Source organism: Ranitomeya variabilis, chromosome 1 (genome assembly GCF_051348905.1).
Source record: "Ranitomeya variabilis isolate aRanVar5 chromosome 1, aRanVar5.hap1, whole genome shotgun sequence".
NCBI classification, from domain to species: Eukaryota; Metazoa; Chordata; class Amphibia; order Anura; family Dendrobatidae; genus Ranitomeya; species Ranitomeya variabilis.
The window spans coordinates 315905714-315926801 of record NC_135232.1 but is presented as its reverse complement, the minus strand read 5'-3'; the positions used below and the strand labels follow the sequence as shown (position 1 = coordinate 315926801).

The 21088-nt window shown below is 43.1% G+C and overlaps 1 protein-coding gene across 5 annotated transcripts in view; it reads right to left on the bottom strand.

Annotated features, from left to right (window-relative positions):
- Positions 1 to 21088, bottom strand: part of MORC2 (MORC family CW-type zinc finger 2) — a 209842-nt gene that overhangs the window by 13353 nt on the left and 175401 nt on the right. For all 5 annotated transcript variants that reach the window (XR_013223992.1, XM_077297486.1, XM_077297506.1 and 2 more), the window contains exons 24-25: positions 18435 to 18608; positions 2729 to 2822 (exon numbers count right to left, since the gene is read on the bottom strand). Coding sequence is in view for 4 of the 5 variants with exons in the window: in XM_077297486.1 (XP_077153601.1) it covers positions 2729 to 2822; positions 18435 to 18608 (268 nt within the window). In the remaining variant the exon portion in view is untranslated. The remainder of the gene's footprint in view (positions 1 to 2728; positions 2823 to 18434; positions 18609 to 21088) is intronic.

Genomic DNA, 21088 nt, shown 5'->3' with positions numbered 1-21088 from the left:
CACAAAAAAAAAAAAAAAAAGCAAGTCCCCATTCAGGTCTGTCATGTGTCACTGGAAATATAGGGGACTTCAGTGCAAATAGAAATAGAAGATTTCCGGCACAGGAATCCTTTTTCAGTAAAAAATTATTTTATTTAAACATCTTCACCGATAAAAAACAACATCATAGGGACCCTCCATAGGCCGGACGCGTTTTGACCCAGTAAAAACATTCTTCAAATGCCTACACATGGGGTAGTCAGCCACTGATCTCCAGGCAAGAACGGTCTTAGGTAGATTTTGGAGACCGAAGTTTTCTTTTCCCTTTGCTATGTTAGGGGACTTCAGTTACTGGTAGCACAAAGGCTCTGGAAAAGCGCTATAGCTCATTGCCCCCCAAAAAGAAATCCAGTGAATTCTGCGATCTGAAATCCAAATGCTCCCCTCTCCCTTCTGAGCCCCAGTGTGCCTAAACATTTAGCGTCCACAAGTTTGGCATTTCTGTAGTGAAGAGAGCCTGCTTAAGTTTACACAGTCATGTCTCCAGAGGCACAAGCAGAATGTGCAGGCACTACAGTGGCAGATTTGCAATTCACCCAGCAACATTCACTGCTGCTTGTTTCTGGCAAACATCCACGGAGTAAAAATCATCACTGCACCTGTAGATAAATTCCCAGAGGGATCTAATTTCCAAAATGGGGTCCTTGAGGAGGGATGGGGGTATTCTGCTTTTCTAGCACTTCAGAGCTCTGTATATGAAATTCACAAACTATTCTATGATAATTTGTTCTCTAAGAGGCGAGTGGCGCTCCTTCCCTTCCAAGCCTTGCCGTGTGGCTAAGCAGTACTGTCTAGTCAGATATGGAAATTGTCACGTTCAGCAAAAATTGTATGACAAATTTGGGTACCATTTTTGCCTATTTTTTGCAAATGTGAAAATGTAAAATCTGGTTCTAAAGCATAATTTTTGTGGCAAAAATGTAATTATTCTTTCGTCATTGTAGAAAATTCTGTGACACCTTTGGTGTCAATACGATCACTGCACCCCTAGATTAATTCATTGAGAGGTGTAGTTTGTAAAATGGAGTTACTTATTGGGGAGGGTAGGGTTCTGCTCTTCTGCCACCTCAGGGGCTCTGCCAATGTGACATGGCACCCTCAAACCATTCCAGCAAAATCTACAATAGAATAATAAAATCTTTCCTTCTGAGCTTTGCACTGCACCTCAAAGTAGTTTTCAACCACATATGGCAGAGGTGTCAAACTGCATTCCTCGAGGGCCGCCAACAGGTCATGTTTTCAGGATTTCCTTAGCATTCCACAAGGTGCTGGAATCAATCTGTGCAGGTGATTAAATTATCACCTGTGCAATACAAGGAAATCCTGAAAACATGACCTGTTGGCGGCCCTCGAGGAATGCAGTTTGACACCTCTGACATATGGGGTACTCAGGAGAAATTTAACAAATTCTACCATTCAATTTCTGCTATTAACATTTTTTTTTTTCAATTTTCAAAAGGGGTAATTTTCCATTGACTCAGCAAATTTTATACAATTCTGGGAATTTACAGAGGGTTAAAAATGCTCACTAAACCACTAGATGAATTCCTCAAGAGGCGTAGTTTCCAAAATGGGTCACTTGTTGGGTTTCTGCTGTTTTGGCATGTCAGGGGCACTTCAAATGTGACATGGCATCCGCAATCTATTCCAGCCAAAATTGTGCTCCAGAATTCAATTGGTGCTCCTTCCCTTGAAAGCTCTGTACCCAAACAGTAGTTTTCCACCACATATGGGGTATCAGTATACTCAGGGAAAAACTGCACAACAAATTGTATGGTCCATTTTCGCCTGTTACCCTTCTGAAAATAAAATATTTGTGGCTAATGCAACATTTTTGTCATAAACAAGTATTTTTTAATTTTCACAGTTCGATGTTATAAAATTCTGTGACACCTGTGGATTCAACATACTCAACACACCTCTACATAAGTTCCTTGAGGGGTGAAGGTTTAAAAATGGGGTTCACTGTTTAGGCACATCAGGGGCTCTGCAAACGCGACATGATGTTGTACCCTATCTATTCCAGCCAGTTTTGCGCTCCAAAAGTCAAATGGTTCCCCTTCCCTTCTGAGCCCTGCCATGCACCCAAACAGTAGTATTCCTCCATATATGGTGTATTGCTGTACTCCAGAGAAATTACACAACAAATTGTACTATTAATTTTCTCTAAGTTGAGGGAGAGTCCTTCCGTGTGCATGTCCCTTGAGCTGTGAACCAGATATGTGTTGTCACCGCACAGAGAATGGCCGCTTCGGAACTCTGTACCTCTGTGCAGTGACGTCACGCCACAACGCTCCTCGCAGGTTCAGGGACGCCTCTGGCCAGAGTGCCCTGCATACCTGGTTCACAGCACAAGAGAAACATGGGACGACGCTTCCGCAACACATATATACAATACACAAATGTTGCATTAAATACTGAGTGACATTCAGTCTACACAGAAACAGATCCAGCTGTACAGACTGGGATCCTAGCTTGACTTGTGAGCATGTAAAAAAGGTTCAATGTACTTCAGCAAAGGAATAGCTAGGAGTCGGAGTATATTTAAAAAGAAAAAAAAAAAAAGCAGATGGGAAGATTGAGACTCTCCAAACTTCATTATCGAAGAAAAAAAATGGGTGACGTTGTACACGAGAACAAAAGAACAATGTTACCAGTTTTGTATTATGGTTAATTTATAATCACTCACCAGAGGAAAAGCTATAAGATCCTCAGCATTCATTGTACTTAGTTCACTCTTGGTTATAGGAAAATTGGGTGGTAAAAAATACCGTAAGCAGTTTCTGAAATAAAAATCACATTACATCATATTGCATGAAAGACCAATTGCTCTACAAACATCCTCCAAATATTAAAAAAAAAAAGCTTCAAGCCAGGCTTTTATGAAATTGTGAAAGGGAGTTTTTCACCCCCAAAACTAAAAATGAACTATTTAGACCTTCCTTGTGATGACTGAAAGTATTTGTTTTGGAGCGCTGCCTAAACCAAATCCCTAACCCCGCAAATACTGACATTGCTGCACAGTTTCAGATTGTGCAGAGGACTGAGGTCTCATCCCGCCTTTGTGTAGTTGCCAATCACTGGACTACAAAGGATCACAAAGCAGATATCAGTCAATACTGACAGAAGATGGAAATGAGAACACGCACAATGTGTGTAGCAGCCACAAGCTGCTCTGTGATCATGATTGTAGTGAGCGGCCGTTGTACACAAAAGGGGATACGAGGGCGCACACGTCAACATACAGGGGCAGTGCCATACAGTGTCAGTATGTTCCATTCTCCCTCTTCTGCTTTGTTTAGCAAACTGCCACTGCTAACAGACAAACAAATAAGCAGTAAAGCCCCTCAACTACAAAATATATTTTGTATATACCGTATATTTTTTTCTCTCTCCCTATATACAGTGTGTATATATTATATATATATATATATATATATATATATATATATATATATATATATACACACACACACATATATATATATATACATATATATACACACACATATATAATATATGCATGCATGCATGCATGCATATCTCTCTCTCTCTCTCTCTATATATATATACCAAATGCATAAAGAGAAAACATGCAGCACTCGCCTGAAGTCTTCAATAAATGAGTGTCCTTTATTTAGCATGACAAGCCATTACGGACGTGGCGCGGCATAGGCAGGAGTGTGGAGGGGAGCGGGAGGGTGAAGAGACGAGACAGACGACGGCCGTTTCGCGCAAAGGCGCTTCTACGGGTCCATGTGAGTTGTGCAGGTGATGTCATTTCCTTTTATAGGATTAGACTCACCACATTAAACAAATATAAGTATACACAATTTAAAAACAACTTATCTCCTACTACAGACTGTATATTAGCGACAGATTAGATGAAAATTGCCATGTCCAGTTTATCGTTAAGACCCCACGGTCCTTGTGCGTTTGATTTAAGAATCCATCTGGCTTCGCGTTGTAATAGTAATCTATTGTGATTGCCGCCTTGCTGTGGAAATTTGACCATTTCCAAGCTGGCAAAACTTAACATGCTGGGATCGCCGCCATGTACATCTTGCATATGTTTCACAAGGCGCACGCGCCCCTTCCCAGTTAAGACTGAATTAAAGTGTTCGCGAAACCGGACCATCAAGGGTCTTATTGTCTTACCAATGTAAAACCGATTACATGGGCAAAAAATTGCATACACTATAAATTTACTTTTGCATGTTATGAAATCTTTTACAGTGTGCTCTATTGTGCCAACTTTTAGAGGATTGTCAGTTTTATGTAGATCACACATACTGCAACTGCCACACTTAAAGTTGCCTTGTGGCATTGTTTTTATAATCCAATTATTATTAGTATTTGAGAGTCGATTTTTTTACTACTAAGTCCCCTATATTCACTGACCGTTTATACGCAAACGGGGGCAGATGCTGATAAATTTCTGAAATCTGTATCTTTTTGAAGGACGTGCCAATTTCTTCGTATTGCGGCATGAATGTCATTGTCAAGTGGGCTATGTTTGAACGTAAAAGTGAACCTGCGATTTTCATTACGGTTTTCAATCCTACTTTTCCCTTTATATTTTCTTTTACTGCCCTTTTTTAAAAGATCAATTTGAGATAAATTGGCCACCCTTAATTCTGCCTGTTGCAGTATGTGTTCTGGATACCCTCTGTTTTTAAAGCGTGTTTTTAATTCCTGCACTTGATTTTTATAACTTTCGTCACAATTATTGATTTTTCTCAGCCTTACCATTTGGCTGTGTGGGATACTATGTTTGGTGTGGTTAGGATGGGCGCTTTGGAAATGTAGAACATTATTTGTGGCTGTTATTTTTCTATGGACACTTGTCTTAATTAACCCCTCTCTGATCTCTACTTTTACATCCAGAAATTCCAATTCTCTGTCACTAAAGACTGACGTAAACTTCATGTTCTCATCGTTATTTTCGTTCAAAAACATAACAAATTCATTAAATATCTGCTCCCCACCATCCCACACAATGAAAATATCGTCAGCAAACCTCAAATTTAGACGTATCTGTTTAAGGTATGGGTTCTGGGGTCCGGTGACATGTCTCTCCTCGAACGCTGCAAGAAACAGGTTCGCATAGACACATGCCTCCGGAGTACCCATCGCAGTGCCAACCCTTTGGCTGTACCACTTGTCCAGAAACTTGAACACATTGTGCGACAGGACAAAGTCTAAACTGTCCAACACGAATGAAATGAAGTCGTGATCTTTGTCCGTGTTCACCACAATACGATGAATTGCCTCTAGACCCTTTTGTTGAGGGATTCTTGTGTAGAGATTGACAATGTCTATCGATGCCAATGCAAAGGTCAGTTGCCAATGAAAATCTTTCAAAGCCAAAAGGAAATCACCAGAATCTTTTACAAAAGAGGGGATTTTTAAAAGTAAGGGTTTCAATAGCCAGTCCAAAAATTGGGACAGAGGTTCTGTCACCGAGTTTTTTCCCGAGATTATTGGACGTCCCGGTGGTTTTTCCGCATTTTTATGAACTTTTGGGATACTGTACCAGTGCGGAAAATGTGGAAATTCTGGCAATAATTTTTCTGCTCTCCTTTTAGTTATTGTCCCTTTCTCCACATATTTTCGTAATAGAGTTCTTAATTTTTCTTTAATATTATTGGTTGGATTCCCTTCTAAAATTAAATATGTGCCAGAATCATTTAGCTGTGAGAGTGCCTCCTCAATATAATAGGATTTGTCCATAATGACTAAATTACCTCCTTTATCAGCTTTTCTAATTATGACATCATCCCATTTTTGTATCTCTCTAAGAGCGCTTTCTTCTTGGGCTGGTAGATTTTTAGGGGGTTGTCTATATAATACCGCCTCTATATCCTTGATGACCAGATCTTGGAACAGATCTATGGTGTTGCCAGGTGAGATCGGAGGCATCCAACTGGAATTAACACCCCCTAAAAATGGGTCATTAGATAGAGTTTCATCAGGAACCTGATGCCCCTCAATTAGTTCCCCATTGTCATTGCACAGACTTGCTAATAACGCGGTCATTTCTAAGTCCTTTTGGTCCATAATGGGATAAGCCATGAACCCCAAGGGTCCAACCGTGGCTGGAGTGTCTGTGGTGACAGGCACTGCAATACTCTCATTGCTTTTACAATAATGTTTATAAAGATGCAACTTTCTAACACTCTCAAACCCCTCGATCACACTCGCAGTTGTTTTAATCAGTGACAGCTTGTTCAGTGCCGGTCATTTTCTCTTTTGTATGTGGAATAGGCAGTAGACTTGTTTTCATTGCACCTGAGCACGAAGCGAGAGCTGTGATTAATTCATATTCCACCATGGAAATTGAAGGAACAGTGGATCTGGCTGAGGATGGAGATGTTTCAAGTGGCTTAATGGCAGGTAGAGAGGGAGCGGTGGAGTTTTTTACGGACTGTAATTACAAAGATGAATTGGAATTGATCAGCACTAAGAATTTGGAATTTAAAATTCACACACTGGCAGAAAGAGAAATTCGCCTTTATTGGACTATAAAGTCATTAAAATCCTATGCAGAGTGCAACCGAGTGCCAAGAGGTTTGAGAGTGTTTAAAGAAATTTCACAGTTCAAGGATGATCCCAGATTTCAAAAGGCGTGGGAGCAGATTCATCTTCAATGCTCCCAAAATCTGCTACAATTAGTAATAACACAAAATGAAAAGGATTATAGTATGGTATGCGAACAACTGGACAAATCTAAACATGAATTATCCTCCCGCATCAGTGAAGACAATTATAGGATCTTTGGAAAAAAATTAGAGAAAAAACTAGTTATAGTACAAATGGAGACCAAAGAAAAGAAAAAAGAAATTTCTCAGAGATAAACGCGACTTCGAGACTGGTCAAATTTTCACGTGGAACAAAAATAACCCCAAAAATTTTTTTTCTAGAAACCGGCCTAGGAGATTTGGAAAAAAACAAAAATCCCCTCGAGATGGGTGGATTACGGATTCGGATTCAAGTGCAACCGAAGAGGTTAGTGAGGAAGCTGCCTCAACTTCAACAAATTTAATGTTCTCAACTTCAACAAATTCAATGTCCTCAATCCCTTTAGGGGGAAAAAAATCCGACGGGGAGGGAGAAAAAAGCGCCCTAAAAAAAAAAAAAAAACGCAAACAAGTGTCTTGGAGGCGGTAGCTGTACAAAACGAGGTCAATCAAATCGACAATTCATTACAAATTATCAACTTGTCGAAAAAAGTATTAACAACGGACCAAGTGAAGGTCCTCTCACGTGGGGTGAACTTTTGTTTACCTGAGGTATTTGACTTATGTGAATTCAAAATCGACCTACCGTATTTTCCGGCATATAAGACGACTGGGCGTATAAGACGACCCCCCAACTTTTCCAGTTAAAATATGAAATCTTCTTAAAAGTCGGGGGTCTTCTTATATGCCGTATGTCGTCTTATAGGGCCGGTGACTAATGTGCCTTTTGGGGTGGGGAGTGGTCCCGATGACGAAGAGAGGGGGCGTCTCACAGGAAAGTGTGAGTGGAGTAGCCCCCTATTACCTCATTGCGGCAGCGTGGAGGTCTCTGTGCTGGGGAGCGGCGGCTCCTCATTGCGGTAACATAGTGTTTCTGTGCTGGGAGCGGCAGCTCCTCTTCGTGCCGTGGGTGCTGTGGGGCGGTGCATCTTCTTGCAGCGTCGGGGCTCCTCCGGCATCTCCTCAAAGCCCGGAGGCACCGGCAGCTCCATTGCTGCGATGCGGTGGCCTCCGGGAAAATGGCCGCTGGGGGCGGCGCATGCTCAGATTCAAATCTCGTCTCCCGAGACGAGCTGCCGGTGCCTCCGGGCCTTGAGGAGATGCCGGAGGAGCCCCGACGCTGCAAGAAGATGCACCGCCCCACAGCACAGAGCCCCCACGGCACAAAGAGGAGCTGCCGCTCCCAGCACAGAAACCCTATGCTGCCGCAATGAGGAGCCGCCGCTCCCCAGCACAGAGACCCCCACGCTGCCGCAATGAGGTAATAGGGGGATACTCCACTCACACTTTCCTGTGAGACGCCCCCCTCTTCGTCATCGGGACCACTCCCCCCCACCGACCATATGCACATTTGTCTGTACCCGGCATATAAGACGACCCCCGACTTTTAAGAAGATTTTGAGGGGTTAAAAAGTCGCCTTATACGCCGGAAAATACGGTATTTAAATGTATTAGAAAGTTGCATCTTTATAAACATTATTGTAAAAGCAATGAGAGTATTGCAGTGCCTGTCACCACAGACACTCCAGCCACGGTTGGACCCTTGGGGTTCATGGCTTATCCCATTATGGACCAAAAGGACTTAGAAATGACCGCGTTATTAGTAAGTCTGTGCAATGACAATGGGGAAGTAATTGAGGGGCATCAGGTTCCTGATGAAACTATCTAATGACCCATTTTTAGGGGGTATTAATTCCAGTTGGATGCCTCCGATCTCACCTGGCAACACCATAGATCTGTTCCAAGATCTGGTCATCAAGGATATAGAGGCGGTATTATATAGACAACCCCCTAAAAATCTACCAGCCCAAGAAGAAAGAGCTCTTAGACAGATACAAAAATGGGATGATGTCATAATTAGAAAAGCTGATAAAGGAGGTAATTTAGTCATTATGGACAAATCCTATAATATTGAGGAGGCACTCTCACAGCTAAATGATTCTGGCACGTATTTAATTTTAGAAGGGAATCCAACCAATAATATTAAAGAAAAATTAAGAACTTTATTACGAAAATATGTGGAGAAAGGGACAATAACTAAAAGGAGAGCAGAAAAATTATTGCCAGAATTTCCACATTTTCCGCACTGGTACAGTATCCCAAAAGTTCATAAAAATGCAGAAAAACCACCGGGACGTCCAATAATCTCGGGAAAAAACTCGGTGACAGAACCTCTGTCCCAATTTTTGGACTGGCTATTGAAACCCTTACTTTTAAAAATCCCCACTTTTGTAAAAGATTCTGGTGATTTCCTTTTGGCTTTGAAAGATTTTCATTGGCAACCGACCTTTGCATTGGCATCGATAGACATTGTCAATCTCTACACAAGAATCCCTCAACAAAAGGGTCTAGAGGCAATTCATCGTATTCTGGTGAACACTGACAAAGATCACGACTTCATTTCATTCGTGTTGGACGGTTTAGACTTTGTCCTGTCGCACAATGTGTTCAAGTTTCTGGACAAGTGGTACAGCCAAAGGGTTGGCACTGCGATGGGTACTCCGGTGGCATGTGTCTTTGCGAACCTGTTTCTTGCAGCGTTCGAGGAGAGACATGTCACCGGACCCCAAAACCCATACCTTAAACATATACGTCTATATTTGAGGTTTGCTGACGATATTTTCATTGTGTGGGATGGTGGGGAGCAGATTTTTAATGAATTTGTTATGTTTTTGAATGAAAATAACGATGAGAACATGAAGTTTACGTCAGTCTTTAGTGACAGAGAATTGGAATTTCTGGATGTAAAAGTAGAGATCAGAGAGGGGTTAATTAAGACAAATGTCCATAGAAAAATAACAGCCACAAATAATGTTCTACATTTCCAAAGCGCCCATCCTAACCACACCAAACATAGTATCCCATACAGCCAAATGGTAAGGCTGAGAAAAATCAATAATTGTGACGAAAGTTATAAAAATCAAGTGCGGGAATTAAAAACACGCTTTAAAAACAGAGGGTATCCAGAACACATACTGCAACAGGCAGAATTAAGGGCGGCCAATTTATCTCAAATTGGTCTTTTAAAAAAGGGCAGTAAAAGAAAATATAAAAGGGAAAAGTAGGATTGAAAACCGTAATGAAAATCGCAGGTTAACTTTTACGTTCAAACATAGCCCACATGACAACGACATTCATGCCGCAATACGAAGAAATTGTCACGTCCTTCAAAAAGATACAGATTTCAGAAATTTATCAGCATCTGCCCCCCTGTTTGCGTATAAACGGTCAGTGAATATACGGAACTTAGTAGTAAAAAATCGACTCTCAAATACTAATAATAATTGGATTAAAAAAACAATGCCACAAGGCAACTTTAATCCCTTCATGACCCAGCCTATTTTGGCCTTAATGACCTTGCCGTTTTTTGCAATTCTGACCAGTGTCCCTTTATGAGGTAATAACTCAGGAACGCTTCAACGGATCCTAGCGATTCTGAGATTGTTTTTTCGTGACATATTGCGCTTCATGTTAGTGGTAAATTTAGGTCGATAATTTCTGAGTTTATTTGTGAAAAAAACGGAAATTTGGCGAAAATTTTGAAAATTTCGCAATTTTCACATTTTGAATTTTTATTCTGTTAAACCAGAGAGTTATGTGACACAAAATAGTTAATAAATAACATTTCCCACATGTCTACTTTACATCAGCACAATTTTGGAAACAAATTTTTTTTTTGCTAGGAAGTTATAAGGGTTAAAATTTGACCAGTGATTTCTCATTTTTACAACAAAATTTACAAAACCATTTTTTTTAGGGACCACCTCACATCTGAAGTCAGTTTGAGGGTTCTATATGGCTGAAAATACCCAAAAGTGACACCATTCTAAAAACTGCACCCCTCAAGGTGCTCAAAACCACATTCAAGAAGTTTATTAACCCTTCAGGTGTTTCACAGCAGCAGAAGCAACATGGAAGGAAAAAATGAACATTTAACTTTTTAGTCACAAAAATGATCTTTTAGCAACAATTTTTTTATTTTCCCAAGGGTAAAAGGAGAAACTGGACTAAGAAAGATGTTGTCCAATTTGTCCTGAGTACGCTGATACCTCATATGTGGGGGTAAACCACTGTTTGGGCACACGGCAGGGCTTGGAAGAAAAGGAGCGCCATTTGACTTTTTGAATGAAAAATTGGCTCCAATCTTTAGCGGACACCATGTCGCGTTTGGAGAGCCCCCGTGTGCCTAAACATTGGAGCTCCCCCACAAGTGACCCCATTTTGGAAACTAGACCCCCCAAGGAACTTATCTAGAAGCATAGTGAGCACTTTAAACTCTCAGGTGCTTCACAAATTGATCCGTAAAAATGAAAAAGTACTTTTTTTTTCACACAAAATTTCTTTTAGCCTCAATTTTTTCATTTTCACATGGGCAACAGGATAAAATGGATCCTAAAATTTGTTGGGCAATTTCTCCTGAGTACGCCGATACCTCATATGTGGGGGTAAACCACTGTTTGGGTGCACGGCAAGGCTCGGAAGGGGAGGCGTGCCATTTGACTTTTTGAATGGAAAATTAGCTCCAATCGTTAGCGGACACCATGTCGCGTTTGGAGAGCCCCTGTGTGCCTAAACATTGGAGCTCCCCTACAAGTGATCCCATTTTGGAAACTAGACCCCCCAAGGAACTTATCTAGATGCATAGTGAGCACTTATAACCCCCAGGTGCTTCACAGAAGTTTATAACGCAGAGCCGTGAAAATAAAAAATAATTTTTCTTTCCTCAAAAATGATTTTTAGCCCAGGATTTTTTAATTTTCCAAGGGTAATAGGAGAAATTGGACCCCAAATGTTGTTGTCCAGTTTGTCCTGAGTATGATGATACCCCATATGTGGGGGTAAACCACTGTTTGGGCGCACGGCAGGGCTCGGAAGGGAAGGCACGCCATTTGGCTTTTTGAATGGAAAATCAGCTCCAATCATTAGCGGACACCATGTCACGTTTGGAGAGCCCCTGTGTGCCTAAACATTGGAGCTCCCGCACAAGTGACCCCATTTTGGAAACTAGACCTCCCAAGGAACTAATCTAGATGTGTGGTGAGCACTTTGAACCCCCAAGTGCTTCGCAGAAGTTTATAACGCAGAGCCGTGAAAATAATAAATGTGTTTCCTTTCCTCAAAAATATTTTTTTAGCCCAGAATTTTTTATTTTTGCAAGGGTAACAGGAGAAATTGGACCCCAAAAGTTGTTGTCCAGTTTCTCCTGAGTACGCTGATACCCCATATGTGGGGGTAAACCACTGTTTGGGCACATGCCGGGGCTCGGAAGGGAAGTAGTGACGTTTTGGAATGCAGACTTTGATGGAATGGTCTGCGGGCGTCACGTTGCATTTGCAGAGCCCCTGATGTGCCTAAACAGTAGAAACACCCCACAAGTGACCCCATTTTGGAAACTAGACCCCCCAAGGAACTTATCTAGATGTGTGATGAGCACGTTCAACCCCCAAGTGCTTCACAGAAGTTTACAACGCAGAGCCGTGAAAATAAAAAATCATTTTTCTTTCCTCAAAAAAGATGTTTTAGCAAGCATTTTTTTATTTTCACAAGGGTAACAGGAGAAATTGGGCCCCAATGTTTGTTGCCCAGTTTGTTGTGAGTACAGTGATACCCCATATGTGGGGGTAAACCACTGTTTGGGCGCACGTCAGGGCTCGGAAGGGAAGTAGTGACATTTGAAATGCAGACTTTGATGGAATGGTCTGCGGGCGTCACGTTGCATTTGCAGAGCCCCTGATGTGCCTAAACAGTAGAAACACCCCACAAGTGACCCCATTTTGGAAACTAGACCCCCCAAGGAACTTATCTAGATGTGTGATGAGCACGTTCAACCCCCAAGTGCTTCACAGAAGTTTACAACGCAGAGCCGTGAAAATAAAAAATAATTGTTCTTTCCTCAAAAATTATGTCTTAGCAAGTAATTTTTTATTTTTGCAAGGGTAACAGGAGAAATTGGACCCCAACAGTTGTTGCCCAGTTTGTCCTGAGTACGCTGGTACCCCAAATGTGGGGGTAAACCACTGTTTGGTCACACGTCGGGGCTTGGAAGGGAGGGAGCACCATTTGACTTTTTGAACGCAAGATTGGCTGGAATCAATGGTGGCGCCATGTTGCGTTTGGAGACCCCTGATGTGCCTAAACAGTGGAAACCCCTCATTTCTAACTTCAACACTAACCCCAACACACCCCTAATCCTAATCCCAACTGTAGCCATAACCCTAATCCCAACCCTAACCCCAACACACCCCTAACCACAACCCTAACCCCAACACACCCGTAACCCTAATTCCAACCCTAACCCTAATCCTAACCCTAATCCCAACCCTAACCCTAATCCCAACCCTAACCACAACTGTAACCCCAACACACCCCTAACCCTATCCGTAACCCTAACCACAAGCCTAATCTTAACCCTATTTCCAACCCTAGCCCTAATTCCAACCCTAACCCTAAGGGTATGTGCCCACGTAGCGGATTCGTGTGAGATTTTTCCGCACGACTTTTGAAAAATCTGCAAGTAAAAGGCACTGCGTTTTACCTGTGGATTTACAGCAGATTTCCAGTGTTTTTTTGTGCGGATTTCACCTGCGGATTCCTATTGAGGAACAGGTGTAAAACGCTGCGGAATCCGCACAAAGAATTGATATGCTGTGGAAAATACAACGCAGCGTTTCTGCACTGAATTTTCCGCACCATGGGCACAGCGGATTTGGTTTTCCATAGGTGTACACGGTACTGTAAACCTGATTGAAAACTGCTACGAATTTGCAGCGGCCAATCCGCTGCGGATCCGCGGCCAATCCGCTGCAGATCCGCGGCCAATCCGCTGCGGATCCGCAGCCAAATCCGCACATGCCATAACCCTAACCCTACCCCTAACCCTACCTGTAACCCTACCCCTAACCCTAACCCTACCCCTAGTTCTAACCCTAACCCTAGTTCTAACCCTAACCCTAGAGGAAAAAGAAAAAAAAAATATTTTCTTTATTTTATTATTGTCCCTATCTATGGGGGTGATAAAGGGGGGGGGTTTATTTATTATTTTTTTTATTTTGATCGCTGTGATAGAACCTACCACAGCGATCAAAATGTACTTGTAAGGAATCTGCCGGCTGGCAGATTCGGCGGGCGTACTGAGCATGCGCCCGCCATTTTGGAAGATGGCGGCGCCCAGCGAGGAGGCGTACGGACACCGGGAGGATCGGTAAGTATGAAGGGGTGGGGGGGGGCGATCGGTGGGTGTGGGGGGGGGGGTGACTTCAGGTTTTTCAGCCATGGCCGATGATATTGCAGCATCGGCCATGGCTGGATTGTAATATTTCACCAGTTTTTTAGGTGAAATATTACAAATCGCTCTGATTGGCAGTTTCACTTAACAGCCAATCAGAGCGATCGTAGCCACGGGGGGGTGAAGCCACCCCCCCTGGGCTGAAGCACCATTTCCCCTCTCCCTGCAGATCGGGTAAAATAGGAGTTAACCCCTTCACCCGATCTGCAGGGACGCGATCATTCCATGACGCCACATAGGCGTCATGGGTCGGATTGGCACGGGTTTTCATGACGCCTACGTGGCGTCATGGGTCGGGAAGGGGTTAAGTGTGGCAGTTGCAGTATGTGTGATCTACATAAAACTGATAATCCTCTAAAAGTTGGCACAATAGAGCACACTGTAAAAGATTTCATAACATGCAAAAGTAAATTTATAGTGTATGCAATTTTTTGCCCATGTAATCGGTTTTACATTGGTAAGACAATAAGACCCTTGATGGTCCGGTTTCGCGAACACTTTAATTCAGTCTTAACTGGGAAGGGGCGCGTGCGCCTTGTGAAACATATGCAAGATGTACATGGCGGCGATCCCAGCATGTTAAGTTTTGCCAGCTTGGAAATGGTCAAATTTCCACAGCAAGGCGGCAATCACAATAGATTACTATTACAACGCGAAGCCAGATGGATTCTTAAATCAAACGCACAAGGACCGTGGGGTCTTAACGATAAACTGGACATGGCAATTTTCATCTAATCTGTCGGTAATATACAGTCTGTAGTAGGAGATAAGTTGTTTTTAAATTGTGTATACTTATATTTGTTTAATGTGGTGAGTCTAATCCTATAAAAAGAAATGACATCACCTGCACAACTCACATGGACCCGTAGAAGCGCCTTTGCGCGAAACGGCCGTCGTCTGTCTCGTCTCTTCACCCTCCCGCTCCCCTCCACACTCCTGCCTATGCCGCGCCACGTCCGTAATGGCTTGTCATGCTAAATAAAGGACATTCATTTATTTGAAGACTTCGGGTGAGTGCTGCATTTTTTTTCTTTATGCATTTGGATTATAGACTATATATGCAAAGCACCTCCCCAGCTTCTGCGGAAACCAAGTTCGTCCAGCCTTTATGAATCACACTTGCAGTTGTTTTAATCAGTGACAGCTCGTTCAGTGCCGGTCATTCATATATATATATATATATATATATATATATATATATATATATATATATATATATATATATATATATATATATATATATATATATATATACATATATATACATACATACACTCACCGGCCACTTTATTAGGTACACCATGCTAGTAACGGGTTGGACCCCCTTTTGCCTTCAGAACTGGCTCAATTCTTCGTGGCATAGATTCAACAAGGTGCTGGAAGCATTCCTCAGAGATTTTGGTCCATATTGACATGATGGCATCACACAGTTGCCGCAGATTTGTCGGCTGCACATCCCAAAGATGCTCCATACAAGGCAGGATGGATCCATGCTTTCATGTTGTTTACGCCAAATTCTGACCCTACCATCCGAATGTCGCAGCAGAAATCGAGACTCATCAGACCAAGCAACGTTTTTCCAATCTTCTACTGTCCAATTTCGATGAGCTTGTACAAATTGTAGCCTCAGTTTCCTGTTCTTAGCTGAAAGGAGTGGTACCCGGTGTGGTCTTCTGCTGCTGTAGCCCATCTGCCTCAAAGTTCGACGCACTGTGCGTTCAGAGATGCTCTTAGGCCTACCTTGGTTGTAACGGGTGGCGATTTGAGTCACTGTTGCCTTTCTATCAGCTCGAACCAGTCTGCCCATTCTCCTCTGACCTCTGGCATCAACAAGGCATTTCCGCCCACAGAACTGCCGCTCACTGGATTTTTTTTCTTTTTCGGACCATTCTCTGTAAACCCTAGAGATGGTTGTGCGTGAAAATCCCAGTAGATCAGCAGTTTCTGAAATACTCAGACCAGCCCTTCTGGCACCAACAACCACGCCACGTTCAAAGGCACTCAAATCACCTTTCTTCCCCATACTGATGCTCGGTTTGAACTGCAGGAGATTGTCTTGACCATGTCTACATGCCTAAATGCACTGAGTTGCCGCCATGTGATTGGCTGATTAGAAATTAAGTGTTAACAAGAAGTTGGACAGGTGTACCTAATAAAGTGGCCGGTGAGTGTGTATATATATATATATATATATATATATATATATATCTATATCTATATATCTATATATATATATATATATCTATATATCTATATATATATCTATATATATCTATATATATCTATATATATCTATATATATCTATATATATATATATATATATATCTATCTATATATATATATATATATATATATATCTATATATATATCTATATATATATCTATATATACAATTGTCTAAGGGTTTTTCTGTCTGTCTGTCCTGGAAATCCCGCGTCTCTGATTGGTCGAGGCCGCCAGGCCTCGACCAATCAGCGACGGGCACAGCATGGCGACGATGATGTCATAAAGGTTGCCTCGACCAATCAGCGACGGGCACAGCATGGCGACGATGATGTCATAAAGGTTGCCTCGACCAATCAGCGACGGGCACAGTCTGCCGCGAATTCGCCTCGACCAATCAGCGACGGGCACAGTATCGACGTAGATGTCAGAATTCCGCAAATTCTGGAATCATCATTGTCCATGTACTACGGGGACATGCATATTCTAGAATACCCGATGCATTAGAATCTCATATATATATATATATATATATATATATATATATATATATATATATATATATATATATATATATATATATATATATATATATACATACACACATACATATTACACACCACACAGAGTTCTAGCAGCAGACACATCTCTACAACAACTGTTAAGAGGAGACTTTGTGCAGCAGGCCTTCATGGTAAAATAGCTGCTAGGAAACCACTGCTAAGGACAGGCACCAAGCAGAAGAGACTTGTTTGGGCTAAAGAACACAAGGAATGGACATTAGACCAGTGGAAATCTGTGCTTTGGTCTGATGAGTCCAAATTTGAGATCTTTGGTTCCAACCACCGTGTCTTTGTGCGACGCAGAAAAGGTGAACGAATGGACTCTACATGTCTGGTTCCTACCGTGAAGCATGGAGGAGGTGTGATGGTGTGGGGGTGCTTTGCTGGTGACACTGTTGGAGATTTATTCAAAATTGAAGGCATACTGAACCAGCATGGCTACCACAGCATCTTGCAGTGGCATGCTATTCCATCTGGTTTGCGTTTAGTTAGACCATCATTTATTTTTCAACAGGACAATGACCCCAAACACACCTCCAGGCTGTGTAAGGGCTATTTGACCAAGAAGGAGAGTGATCGGGTGTTACGCCAGATGACCTGGCCTCCAGAGTCCCCAGACCTGAACCCAATCGAGATGGTTTGGGGTGAGCTGGCCCGCAGAGTGAAGGCAAAAGGGCCAACAAGTGCATCTCTGGGAACTCCTTTAAGATTGTTAGAAGACCATTCCCGGTGACTACCTCTTGAAGCTCATCAAGAGAATGAGTGTGCAAAGCAGTCATCAAAGCAAAAGGTGGCTACTTTGAAGAACCCAGAATACAAGACATAATTTCAATTGTTTCACACTTTTTTGTTAATTATATAATTCCACATGTGTTAATTCATAGTTTTGATGCCTTCAGTGTGAATGTACAATTTTCATAGTCATGAAAATACAGAAAAACCTTTAAATGAGAAGGTGTGTCCAAACTTTTGGTCAGTACTGTATATATATATATATATATATATGTATATACACACATTCCGATAAAAAAAATTTTTTTTTGTTTTAAAGGGGCAATCTATCCTATTTAAATAGTAAAATTTTACTTTTGGGGTGACAAGACTCCCATTAATGGCATTTCATCTAGTTCCAGCACACGTCCTTTCAATCTTCTCCACGACTAAATAATATCATCCATATTGGCTTCTAACTTCATGGGTGAAGCCTCCCTGCCCTCTCCCCCTGCACACCATGTGAATTAGGATTTATCCACACGTAGTGGTGAATCTGCTACAGTTCCTGCCACATATCAAATGCAGTGTTACATAGAGTGTCACGGTTTCACACAACCAACAAAAATGCAACAACTTGGTACTTGGACAGTATAGCACAAACGCTTTGTATGACTATACTCCTGTTGTGTGTGTGACTACAGCAGGTAGGTGGCTAGACTTTGTGGTCACATAGGCAGATTGGGAACAACGTGATTACCAATTGGCAAGTTGTTTCAGATATACAAATTGGATGCTCTTTACTCAATGAACTTGGATTTTAAATTAACAATGATGCAAACTGTAAAGTATAAATTAAGCTGTTGGCCTACCGGAGGACTTGAGTTAGTTGTTCCACAGGAGCAAGGCAGGCATTTGGCTCCGTAGTATCTGGTTCTATTCGAGTGTTGTCAGAGGTTGAAGGCTCAGACTGTGGTGTATCAGGTCTCTCTTGCTCAGGTGATGGTGGCCTCATGAGTCTTACATCATCACTATCTTTCTCTACCCTGAAATGACAAATTGATATGTACGGTGCCAAATTGACAGTAATGAAAAGGTTATCGCTGGAAATATCTTTATACTATACTAATAAATACTTGATGAAAAGGATTGCATACCTTTACCACTTATACTCTGCTGAACATAGAATCTTTGCTGTATATCAAAATTACAAATGTCACTAGTAGTGATTTTGCAGCATGCTGACAAGACAGCAAATTACTTATGTCTGTTGCTAGCAAACATCTAAAAGCAAAGATCTTCTAAAGAAACTCACAGCCTAATCCTTCTTAAATACTGTCAGAGTTTTCAGCTTACTCTAAGTGTTTTATAAGTTAACCAGAATAATATTGTTACGGAACCCCCCAGCACCCAGAATATGTTGTGCAGTTATATGTATGTATAATAGGTTCCATGTGAGATGCATGTCCTTAATGCATCAGCCCACAGGCTGCGCCCCTGGGCAGAGGGGGCTAGATATCCCCCTTCTGACCTCTCCCACCTTTGTAATGCCCACAGTAAATATCGTCAGGCTCCGGCCACCTGCGGCTATTGTAATGTATGTCTGGCCTGCCGCTTTTCAATTGGCCCGCCCTCTGTATCTGTGTGATATATTCTGTGTCCTGTGAGTAAAGTGTTGTCATACTGGAAATACGTGGAGAAGCAGTGATCTTTTATATGCGCCCATGTAACCAAGCAATTCCAGCCAGCGTCCTTCATTCAGACTCCAGCAAAAGCAGAGTGGACCTCCTGAAACACGGGGTGGTACTGAAAGAGGTACTGAAAGAGGTACTCCAGCACGGTAGACCCCGTTACACTGGTGGCAGACAGCGGGATGTGATACCCCGTCTACAGGAGGAAAGGAATGAATGGAAAACAACTACCAGAAGTTAAAGAGGACTACATTAAAAGATCTGGTGGAAGCCCGAGGGTTAATCGTCAGCAACAAAACAAAAGCGGATTTGATAGCAGCCATCATGGAACACGACAGTGCAGCGCCCCCCAATGTGAACGTGGAGGAGACTGAATTCCAGAGGGAGGTAAAGAACAGACTGGCGTTCTATGGCCCAAACCCTGCAGTAGAGATCATACGAGAGGTGATGGCTGATGTGCGTACTGATCTGAAGGAAAAGATGGCCGAGCGGACCAGGATAGAGCTAGCCAAGATGGAGTTGGCAGAGCGGACCAAAGTGGAGCTGGCCAAGATGGAGAGTCAGCGAGCAGGGGGAGCTCTGGCCTCCGCCCAGGTACCTTCAACAGTAAGCCACAAAAAGATCCAGTATAATGCCTTCCGACAGTTGGGAGAGGCAGAGGAAGACATTGATGGCTTTCTGCAGGACTTGGAGCGGCAGTGTGCCCTTCATCAAGTGAAGCCGGAGGAACGGGTTCAGATTCTGGCCAGCAAGCTGACAGGCCGGGCAGCGCACGCCTATCGCACGGTACCTGATGAGGACTATATGGACTATGAGCGGATCAAAGAAGTGATCTTGGCCCGGTATGTGCTGACACCAGAGGCATACCGCCAAAAGTTCAGCGGACTTATAAAACGAGTAACCGATACCCACGCTGAATGGGCCTGTAAATTACGGGGGTCACTGCTCCCTGGGTACAAGGGAGCCAAGCAACCACTAAGGAGGACGTCCTCCAGCTCTTCTTGTTAGAACGATTCTTTAAATGGACTAACCCCCGAGACACAGGAATGGCTTCGGGACAGGCAGCCAACGACTCTTGAGGAGGCCGCTCGTCTGGCCGATGAACATCATGATGCCAGGAGGCCTCAGTTGTGCGGATCAAAGATGGTCACTAGGGGTCCGCCCATGGACCAGGAGGCCCCCAAACCACAGAAGATTGTAGGGGGACCAGCTAAAAACCCGGCCTACCACAGTCCCCCTGGGGCGCGATGCCACACCTGCCATCAGCTGGGCCACCTGCAATGTCCCAACCGGACTCAGCATACCCAGTGGCCAAAGGCGGGAACAGCTACCTTCAGCCGGGCCGCTGTACACTGCTACCAAGGCGAAGCTGACCCGGCATTGGGGGCTACGACTAACCAGGGGGTGGAAGTGATGGAGGAAGTGCTGCATGACGAAGACCCCGTGCAGGCAGCCCGGGCAGATAATCGACAACAGCATCGACAGGTCGTGTGGGTTAATGGGAAACGTATGCAGGGACTAAGATTCCGGGGCAACTTTGACCTTTGTGAAGCCTCATCTCGTCCAGGACCAAGAGAAGACGGACCGGACAATGGCAGTCCGTGTAGCAGGGGGAGCCATACATCGACTGCCCACTGCCAGGATTCACCTGAACTGGGGAGTAGGGATGGCCTTGTTGAGGTCGGCTTGATGGAGGATTTGCCTGCAGACGTCTTGCTGGGAAATGACTTGGGGCCCATGTTGTCTGCCTTCTCGGTTGCCCCTCTGGCTGAGACATATCCTGTTACCACCCGGAGACAAGCTTGAGCTGCGGAGGCGGAATCACACTCAGAGGA